Source organism: Cupressus sempervirens, chromosome 2, assembly GCF_028749045.1.
Source record: "Cupressus sempervirens isolate cs-2001-9-10 chromosome 2, ASM2874904v1, whole genome shotgun sequence".
NCBI lineage: Eukaryota > Viridiplantae > Streptophyta > Pinopsida > Cupressales > Cupressaceae > Cupressus > Cupressus sempervirens.
In genome coordinates this window covers 309,877,170-309,888,232 of record NC_143119.1, presented here as the reverse complement: position 1 = coordinate 309,888,232, position 11,063 = coordinate 309,877,170, and the positions used below count along the sequence as shown (strand labels likewise).

At 33.9% G+C, this 11,063-nt stretch overlaps 1 protein-coding gene across 3 annotated transcripts; it reads right to left on the bottom strand.

Moving 5' to 3' along the window:
• Positions 1-680: 680 nt before the first annotated feature.
• Positions 681-6,317, bottom strand: LOC149572327 (small ribosomal subunit protein uS10-like). Of its 3 annotated transcripts, XM_089813530.1 has the most exons (5): positions 6,162-6,317; positions 5,901-6,022; positions 5,628-5,741; positions 919-1,109; positions 681-733 (listed from the first exon to the last, which is right to left on the bottom strand). In XM_089813530.1, exons 2-4 carry the CDS (start codon positions 6,010-6,012, stop codon positions 967-969), a joined length of 369 nt encoding a protein of 122 aa, XP_089669656.1. In that variant the 5' UTR covers positions 6,013-6,022; positions 6,162-6,317; the 3' UTR covers positions 681-733; positions 919-966. The 3 variants fall into 3 exon arrangements, with proteins under 3 accessions (XP_089669656.1, XP_089669654.1, XP_089669655.1); XM_089813528.1 differs by having other exon boundaries at positions 724-1,109; XM_089813529.1 differs by lacking the exon at positions 6,162-6,317 and having other exon boundaries at positions 724-1,109; positions 5,901-6,155.
• Between the last annotated feature and the right edge of the window lie 4,746 nt (positions 6,318-11,063).

Genomic DNA, 11,063 nt, shown 5'->3' with positions numbered 1-11,063 from the left:
TTTTCATTTAATCGCTACAACTAGATAGATTGACATTGTAAACGTTTACCATGAGTAACCACCGTGTGCCATGCATCTGTTATGGTAACATGAATTTTACTTTTCATCCAACGGCTTTTTATGTATAAATTGTTCCAACTAGATGCTAATGACCCACTATTGAGTTGCACGATGTTCCATAAAAACAAGGTATTGATTTCTTAGTAGAACAATTGATCAGTTGCAACTGATCTCCACAAAGAGTAAGGCTTTGCCCTACCTGCAGTGGTAAAAATAAAAAGATTGCAAAATCCATCGGAACACAGTTCATTTTGACAGTCGAGAATCATGAAGGGCATGAAACGAAATAACTAAAATACCATATAATGTGCCTAAGAAGGCCTTTAGCAGACACAAAAATGCAGAGCAGCTAATATTTTCATAACAGATAAACAGGAATTAAGAGATAGCATCAACACAGCATATAATCAACCGTTACAAGAAAGAACTAACATATAATGTTCATAAGAAAGCCTTTTAGCAGACGCAAAAAATGCAAAGCAGCTGCTATTTTCATTACAGATAAACAGGAATTAAGAAAAGCAGGAGATATTTTTCCACAGAAAGTCAAATTGTGATATTGCTATCAGGAATTAAGAGATACCATCAACACAGCATATAATGATTGTTACAAGAAAAACTGTCAAAAATTGAACACTGATTTTGCATTTTGAGACTCAATACTAATGTAAAATAATTTATTACTTCAAAGACAGTAGGAAGCAGAAACTAATTGTGTGGCTACTATTTTTATCAGAGATAAACAGAAATTAAGAGATAACATCAACACAAAATATAATCATTGTTACAAGACTGAACTAACTATCAAAATTTGGTGACCAATTTTGCATTTTGAATCTCTCAATGCTAATGTAAAATAATCCATTTACTTCCAAGACAGTAGGAAGCAGAGAACAACCATGTGGCTTATCCGTCTGCAATTGTAACTTCAACCTCAACTCCAGGTTCAATGGTGATTGAAGTTATCTGCTTCACAACTTCAGACGAGCTAACGAGATCTATTATTCTCTTGTGAACACGCAATTCAAATCGATCCCATGTGTTGGTCCCTAAGAACAATTCATTTAATCCAATATTAATACAAAATAAACAGACTTAAACTTGACGATATTAAACTACAGCAAAAAATGCTAAGAAAATGAATAGTTACAGTAAAGCTACAAGTGCGTGTGTGCGTGTGTAAAGAAAAATAAAAGAAAAAACCTCATAGTGACGAACAAAGGTTTCAAGCTTTCAGTGCTACATTGGTCCCAAAAAAAATTGTTTAACAGATAATATAACTTCAAACTATCTAAACAACACCAGTAATCCCCAGTACATAATTACAAAATTACAAATGGTATTATTCTTGAGTCATAAGTTTAATGACTTCACCAAGACAAACAGGAAGAGCATTGAAACACTGATAAAAGTGTCAAAACTTCTATGGATCACTCATAGCCATGGAGAATTTGTCAAATATCATGTTCCTCACGGAAAAGCAAGAAATAATTGAAAAAGTTAGTTCCAGAAGTAGATACCAAGTAAACTAGTCAAAAGTGTGCTCAGACTTCATTACAGCTTAATTAAGAGGTATAACATAAGCCTTCCTTGCAGTCCTTACAAGCACCATACGTGTGAAGACTTGGAAGAAGATGATGAAAAATGTTTGGTAGCACCTAAGAGTTTTCATCTAAAGGTCTCCTTCTGGTAAGTGAATCTCTTCAAAACCATAAACATAGTCAGTGTCAATTCTAACCAAAACACTTCGTAAACTTGTCCATGAAATGCAGATTTGTCCCTCACCGGCCAACAATAATAAGACAAATCCAAGAGACTTGATTTTTAGATAGCCCCGATGATGTCTAGCAATAAAAAAATCTACCCAAGGACTAACATGTTATCATAACCGTCAACATTTTTGGTGGCCTTTTAAAGAACTCACAGAAAAGGTCATGATCAACTAGAATGGTTTTGAAGAGATGCAATTACTAGAGGACAGAGACCTTAGATGAAAAGGCACTAAATTTTATGACCCCTACTGTGAATTTTTGTTTTGTATCAATATGATTTATGTAGTTGATATAGAAAAGCAGAATGTAGATATATAGATAATTATTGAATCCTCTTTCTATGCCAAAAAGGCTTTGATCAAGCAATCTCAAGGCTCATTCTTTATTATATTATGCTTCTTGACCTTAAAAATTAAGATTACACCCCGATACAGGTTACAGCAAAACTGACAAAGAGACAGGTTTTGAATTGCTACTGGTACAAATACTTAATACATTTTTTATTTTCACCATCCACCCTGGCATTCCTAACTCAAAACGCAATGTACTGCAATCAATCGGAATCCAGACTATGTTGGAGTTAAAACAAACATGAGTTTATTTTTACTCTAAACATTTTGTGCTACCTTACCAGCAGTTTGCTTAAAATTAAAAAAATCCTAGAAGCACCCACTGTCTGAGCTGAAACTGAATGTCCATGTGTCTGAATTCATGTCTCGGAACCATCAGGCCCCTAAGACCCTAAAGAAATGAAGTGAACAAAAAAATATAGTACCTTAAATACTCCCTGCAAAATTGAAAATAGCTTACCCAAACAATAGCTCAAAACCTAATTTGCACATCCATATGAGTAAAGTTGCAAACAATAGCTCATCCAAAGAACCAAGAATCAGTGCACATATGTTTAGCCACCATACGTACTTTGCATTGATAAAAACCTAAGTTACTGGTTCAAATTTGGTTCCAAGTTCAAAGTTTGAGTACTGGTTCGCAATTTTTGGAAAGGGGTTTGGGTTCGTTAGTACAAAAACATGTAAAAATTATATACATATAAATATATACATACATAAAATTAAAAAATCCTAGAAGCACCCACTGCCTGAACTGAAAATGAATGTCTGTCTGAATTCATGTCTCGGAACCATTAGGCCCCTAAGACCCTAAAGAAATGAAGTGAACAAAAAAATATTGTACCTTGAATACTCCCTGCAAAATTGAAAATAGCTCACCCAAACAATAGCTCAGAACCTAATTTGCACATCCATATGAGAAAAGCTGCAAACAATAACTCATCCAAAGAGCCAAGAATCAGTGCACCTATGCTTAGCCACCATACATACTTTGTATTGATAAAAACCTAAGTTACTGGTTCGAATTTGGTTCCAAGTTCGAAGTTCGAGTAATGGTTTGCAAGTTTTGGAAAGGGGTTTGGGTTTGTAAGTACAAAAATATGTAAAAATTATATACATACATACATATATATGTATATATAGCATGAGTTGAAATTAGAATGTGGCATAGTAGCATAGCCATAAACACATTTAAACAACAAAAACAACATAAACTTGTAATCATAGTGATCATATCATCATATAGTTCAAGTAACGAGTTCAACACCAAAAATTCAAAACATTAAAAATAAATCATAACATCAAGTTCAAGTAGTTATTAACAACCTTTTAGGGTTATGGATTAAGTTCAGCATTATGTGAGGCAGAATTTGGAAATTGAAAGATGGGTATGGTAGATTGTACTCTGTGATGTATTGTTTTAAATGAATCATATTAACATAAACTTCTGGGCATGAAACAGGTGTCGTTTTTGTTTAAGTTGCCAGGGTTTGCCCCTGGATCCCCCAGACCAGCCCAGGTTTGAACTGGTCCGTGGTTTGGTTCCAATTCGCTGGATGGTCCGGGCAGGGTTCGATATTTTCCCTGCTGTTTCGAACTGCTTGGAATCCAGTTCCAACCCGAGCAGACCATGCCGAAAACTGGCAAACCAAGTTAGAACCGTGTGCATTCTGGGCCCTGCCGATGGCAAAAATGTGTTTTTTTTGCAAAATTGAATATAGTTGATATAGATGTGCATGTCCCAGAAGTTTGCGTTAATATGATTCATTTAAAAATAATAATCACAGAGCACAATCTACCATACCCCATCTTCCAATTCCCAAATCCTGCCTCGCATAATGTTGAAAATTATTCATAACCCTAAAAGCTTGTTAATAATACTTGAACTTAATGCTATGATTTATTTTTAAAGTTTTGAATCTTTGATATTGAACTTGTTACTTGAACTATATGATGGTATGATCACTATGATTACAAGTTTATGGTGTTTTTGTTGTTTAAATGCGTTTATGCTAATATGCTACAATATAATTTTAACTCATGCTTCCTATATATGTGTGTGTGTGTGTGTATGTATATATATACATATCTATCTATATATATACATACATATATATACATATATATATATATATATATATACATACATATATATACATATATATATATATATATATATATAATTCTACATGTTTTTGTACTAACAAACCCAAACCCCTTTCCAAAATTTTGACGAACTTGCAAACCGGTTCTCGAACTTCAAACTTGGAACTGAATTCAAACCGGTAACTTAGGTTTTTATCAATACAAAATATGTATGGTGGCTAAACATAGGTGCACTGATTCTTGGTTCTTTGGATGAACGCAAAAAGCTTATTAAATTTTGCAAAAAATCACTTTTTTGCCATTGGCGGGGCCCAGAATTCATGCAGTTCGAACTTGGTTCGCCAGTTTTTGGCATGGTCCGCCCAGGTTCGAACTGGATTCCAAGCATCTCGAACCACCAGGTAAAAAAATTGAACCCTGCCCGGGCCACCCAGCGAACCGGACCCAAACCATGGACCAGTCCAAACCTGGGCTGGTCGGGGGGGTCCAGGGGCGAACTCTGGTAACTTAGATAAAAACGACACCTGTCTCATGTCCCAGAAGTTTATGTTAATATGATTCATTTAAAAAAATACATCACAGAGCACAATTTACCATACCCCATCTTCCGATTCCCAAATCCTGCCTCACATAATACTGAACATTATCCATAACCTTAACAAATGCAGTTAAGAGACGTCCAATTTTGTGAGCATTGTTCGTGACCTTATAAACATCCAATGTGAAGTTTGTTTAACAGTAATTGGATAATCATAAAAAAGGGGCACCGGTCAAGGTGGATGTAGAATTGCCTCCTTGCTAGTGCACCCTCGATATCAAGTGGCATCAGTACTAGCACAAAGCCTACATTAATTGGTCTCTGATGGTCAGAAGGCAAGCCTCTATGTTATGTGACCATTTGCAAGCCTTCTGTCTAGTGGCATTTTATCTCTACGGCAGTGCAACTCCTTGGATGCATCCTACAAGTTGGCTTTCAATAATTCTTTTATCTGCCCTTATGCAAATGTCAGCTTGGAAATGATGTAACCTTAACTATTGTCATACCCCTAAATGTAGATTACCGAACACCGTTTAAAAAAGCAGAACATTGCTATTGACTGAAAAGGATACGATTATGGCCGCAAGATTGAATAAACTGCGGCATTTATCAAAAAGACTATCCAGATTCAAAACTAAAGAGACATGCCCTCTACATTAAAGTGGCATGTGTTAAGACCAAATTTTGGCGGATAAGAAGTAGGAGTTGGTTTAAAGTTATTCCTTTAAATTAAAACAATGCCAATGACTTGATTACCAGGTTTAGCTAGCTATGCAAAGGAATAGCTCTACAATCCAGTACCTTCTCCACAAGGTGACTTCCTAGTGGTGATGTGAAGCACTTTTGTAGGCATCCTGACAGGCCCCTTGACTTTCAGCCTCTTGTCCTTAGCACCCCTCACAAGATCACCACATACTGCAAAAAGAAACCAAAAAAACCTAAGATCTAATGTTTAAACCTTCACCAGGTGCCATTAAACCCCTTATAACTCAATCTACCACTTGTTAGTTTTGATCTCCTAGCAATGCAATTGAAAGAAATGCTTTTTTTATAGACGAGACAAGAAACACATACCTTTCTCAAGATTCTTGACATTCTTAGAAGAAAGAGTGATTCTGATGCGATGCTGCTGCTCCTGAGACTCCTCGAGACCAGCCTTCATCGGCTTCATCATACCCATCGCCATGATTCTTCCACTATTGCCAACAACGAGTAAGTTATCAATGCTTCAAAATCATAACCGAGTAGCAGAGAAGCTTTCTGAACTTTTTAAAATACCAAGATCGATAATCTGTTTTCGTAAACCCTATTCTTTGCAGAAATACTGGGACTTACCTGCTATTCCACGCTTCACAAGTTTGACGTATAACGGGAAATTAGGGTTTCAGTCCTTTTGCTCATAGCTTTTTAAGTATTTTGAAGGTGAAAAATACATGCCATGCCCGAAAGTTTTAGGTTTGAATATAGTTTGTATTTATGTACTAGAGTTTCTTTAATGTGATGATTAGTTTATAATAGATATATTGCAATATGAATTTGATTGATAATAATAATATTATATTTTGATATTTTTAGAAATATCAACTTTTATTAAATTATTCATGCATTGTCTTGGATAAAATCTATAGGTGTGACATTTTTATAATCATAAATCACAATGTTAGATTTCTAAAATTTAAATTTGAAATAGACATCATTTAACTCCTTTCTTTTCATCAACTATAATTGTCCATCTTAGAAATCATTCAAAAACAATAATGAGATCCCAACATAACTAAATAATCACATTAATAAACAAGTTTAACACTCTTTGTTTGATATCTTTAAGCTTTGTTTCAAAAAAGTTTATTAAATATTCCTAAAGTTGTGATTAAGGAGAACATAACCTTCATGATTTGTTAAATTCTCTAAACATGCTTCTAAATATTAACAATCCTTATTGTGATTTGGGCACTAAAATATTGAGGTGAGATAATTCCATCAATATGACTCATGATAATTGATTTATACATGTCTAGGTTCAAGGTTGCATGACAATTTAATTCTACAAGCATAAAGATCATGTTCATAGGTGTGGATTTGAATCAAGTGAAACACAATTAATTTGCAAAGGTGGAAACACTTGCCAAACCAAGTCCTAAAATTATTGTTACATGCTAAATTCATTTCATGTATTGTTAACATCATTTTCCTTCTCAAAAATTAGTTAAGTGTTCTATTTGAGTTCGTGTTTTTTGTAGTTAATTTAGCATTTATGGTCTTAAGCCCTAATTATTTTACTTTGGTTGATCATGTGTGTGGTAGACTACATTATATAGTCAGCCTAAATGTTTTATGTAAGGTGTGTGTTTTTGCTTTACATTTTTTGTTGATTCTCTCTTACATGACCTAGGGATTTATGCTTACACATCCTACTTTCATGTCTCACTGTGATTAGTTTCCCTTCTTGTGTTTCATATCAGAGCTGAAAAAATTGCCTACTTCATGATTTTTACTCTAAGTATTCCACTTAGATTATACTATAGCTACAATAGTTTGAAAAGTCAATGGACCAAATAAATATTATTAGGAAGTATTTCTATGTATCCTGCCTCATTTCACAGTCTAATCCAGATATGTAATTGTGTGACTAGAAAATAATGTTTGTTGATTATTTAATTATGGTCCAAATAATTTCCTTTGTGTATGTGTTAAATTTGTAGCTATATGGGTAATCTTTCTTCTTCTTTTTTGTACCTTTATCAATAACAATGTTGGTCCATGGATATCATCCTTATTGTATTGGATTTCATTTTTTCCTTCATGTTTGTTTTTTACTTCTTTTGATTTTTTTTGACATTGTTGGACTAAGAAGAACCTCAAATTTCATACATAATGCACATGTGTTTAAATTAATCCTTGTGATCCCCTTTATGGCATGTTATTTCAAAGTACCATAAATTTTACATGAACTTCCTCATTTTCAAGTTTATTAAATGATATAGAATGTTTTTGTTCTATTGATAAGATTGATGTCTTTAAGATCCAGGGCAAGGACGATAGTGTCATAAAAAATATTGGTCATGGTGAGTTATTGAGGAGTCATTGATGGACTTTACTTCAATGTGTTCAATATGAAAAGAAGAATTCTTAACAACCTCAAGTTGATCATAAGGTGCATATCCTACTCTCTAGTTTGTCACATTTTCATGAATATGCACGAGTCATGGAATTCATTGCTCATGAAATTGGCTATAGGATATTTAATTTTGAAACAAGTTTCTAATGTGTCTTCTTTATTATGTCAAGACCCTTTTACATCTTCCATAGTTTCATTTAATAGGAACCCAAGTAGTATGAATGTACATTTGAATGTATAATAGCTTTGCTTGTTTCAAGTTATTACTGGGTATACTAAAAGATCAAGGGGAGAGGGAAAGTTTTGCTACATGAAAGGCATCTTAGATCTCATCCTCTCTTCAGCCTTTGTTAATGATCTTGATGTAGGATTGAGGATGTGATTATGTAGATGTGGATGTAAGGTTGGTTGGATCTGTATATGAAGAGGATTGCCTTGGTTTGGGATTTAAGGTAATGTATTAATGATACTATAATTATTTTAAAAACAATGATATTCTAAGACTATAATATTAAAGGGGTTAACAATAAAAAATATATAGGTTTTTCCTCACCTAAGAGTGGGAATTTGTGTATAGACAGAAGAGTCGATGGCATGAATTACATCATATAGATCTATAAATAATCTAAGAGAGTTTTGTAAAGAAGATTTAGATTAATGATGTGTAATGAGGTTTTTTGTGTGCTAATTTCTACTTTAACTGATAAATGAATTATTTTGATTATCTCTCATTTTGCATTATCATGAAATTTTTGGGTTTTGTTTAAGACTATGATGGTCGTAAAATAATCACTTTGAATATATCAAGGAGGGTTATGATATGGTCCTATGACCTCCAAGGAATATTAGTTATGATAGATGTAAGATGGTTTTTTGTTGACAAAGACCCTACAAGAGCTTGGAAATATGATGAGTTAATATATTTAAGAATTTTCATTCATGAATAACTTTTTATAATACAAATTTAATGAATTTTAATATAACATAGATGTAATGGACATTGTATATTTTTAAAAGATCCATAGTTGATATTGAATAGGATGAAAATGTGTTCATCTAACTAAATAGAGATTTAAATATGAATGATAAAAAGAAATGTGTATGAAGGGAGAGTATAGGATCTATCCTTAACCCAAATTCCCAAAAGGAATGATCCAAATTGATCAATCACAAAGAAGTGATCAATGCACAAATGAATCAAACAATGGAGAATATGAAGAAATGAGGAAATCCTATAATGTACAATAGAAAGTAAGTACTCGAAACCTTGAGTGAATAAAATACAAATACTAACCTCAAAGTAGGGTGAATCTGGAAAATGTTGATTTTTGATGTTTGTGCATAGTTTTGGAGAACTCAACAACTTGTTTTGGTCTAGAAATGTCGAGACAGAGAAAACCCAGAAAACTTTTGTCCTTTTGAAGGCAAGTCAACCTTGACCCAAATAATGGGGCACAATCTTACCAATTGTGCCTCAAAAAGTTGACCTTGACCTGCACAACTCTGACAAAAATTCTATTTTTGGATCTCGTGAGTTTGACAAAAAGGGTATCCAAATCTGCACTTTAATTCCTTGTCTTGTACCTGTATTTGCCAGAAAAAAGGGTTTTGTTGTTTGGATGGGGGGTTTGCCTTGGGCAAACCCCAATTTGGAATCAACCTTGAAATATAATTGACATTTCAATATAAATAAACAAAGTAAATGGAACTATTCACCTTGCTTATATTAAAATCCTTGTGGAAGATTTGAATCCTTGAATCCACAAGTACAGATGCTCCAAATGAATGTAGGATGTCTCAAATCAATGGCATTAGATTTGCAACACCAATCTTAAATGGATCTTTGCATAGAAAAAGGCTTGGATGAATATAGATGGAGAAATCTTCAACAAGAGGACTCCATAGAGATTGAATCCTTCAAAGGCTAACAATGAACCTCCTTGAATTGGATCTAGAATGCTTGAAATGCTTGAATATATGAATGCTTGAATACTAGATAGATAGTAGATCTTCATTTCATAGAATAATGGATGCACAAGATAATGGCTCATAGAAAGTGGATGCTCTCATGAAAAGTAGATAATAGATAGATGTCAAAACGAGGGAAGAAGGCTTCCTTATATAGAGATCTAGGGCACAAACTTCTAGAGAAGGCCAACATGGGAGCATTAAATCCCATTTAACCTCAACCCCTATAAATGGACCTAGATTAAATGTAATTTAAGAGTGTGCCATTCTTAAACTTGAAATAGCTGACTCAGAAGTAGGAAAATGAAACTTTCCAAAGCCCAATATCCTGAAACCTCTAGAAATTGAAAATTGGACCTGGGGTTAGGCACAAGGTCAACTATGCCCTAGGTAAGGGTCAAGGTCATTCCTGACCTAGGTCAGGGTCAAGGTCAACCTTGACCCTTTAGGTCATCCTTGACCTAGAAAGTCAAAGTCCTTAGTTTCACAAAGAAAATTGTTAGAAATAGGCTGGAGAGAGAGAGAGAGAGAGAGAGAGAGAGAGAGAGAGAGAGAGAGAGAGAGAGAGAGAGAGAGAGAGAGAATAGGGGGAAAACAACCATATCCATGTAAAGACCTTGTCAAGGTGATTGACATGACCCCAGACCACTTACTTGGAGGGCTAAATGCTCTTAACATGGAAGTTCTTCCATTTTAAGATGATACAGATATTAATAGTAGATTCTTCTTCAACTAATTGAAAATATCAAAAATATCATATTGGTCATTAGGAGTAGACAAAGGAGGCCCTTGAATAGTAATTGTGTGATGTCATATGGTGATAGTGAAAGTAGAGGATTCAATGTTAATTATGGCTATTTGATTTTCAGAATGATTGGCATGACCAACCATAGTATTATTGTCCAATAAATAAGATAGTTGTTAGATTGATTTAGAATAACTGAGACGGGGGTGAATCAATTATCCTCAGGTCCAAATGTACCAATTCAAATTTCAACAACTTCAAACAATCTCATTAAGAAAATTGGTCCCTATAACAATATATCAACAATTTAACATTCTTTAACTTTATGACCTATCTATGTATGTTGGCTAACAATAAAATAAATAACATGCATAAAGTAACATTCACACATGCAAGTAAAACCTTG

Excerpts from the sequence above, each read along its gene's own strand:
- LOC149572327 (XM_089813530.1), bottom strand. The coding sequence starts at position 6,012 with ATGGCGATGGGTATGATGAAGCCGATGAAGGCTGGTCTCGAGGAGTCT. Across the intron at positions 5,742-5,900 it reads TGTCAAGAATCTTGAGAAAG|TATGTGGTGATCTTGTGAGG; the intron begins GTATGTGTTTCT and ends TTCTTTTTGCAG. Across the intron at positions 1,110-5,627 it reads GAAGTCACCTTGTGGAGAAG|GGACCAACACATGGGATCGA; the intron begins GTACTGGATTGT and ends AATTGTTCTTAG.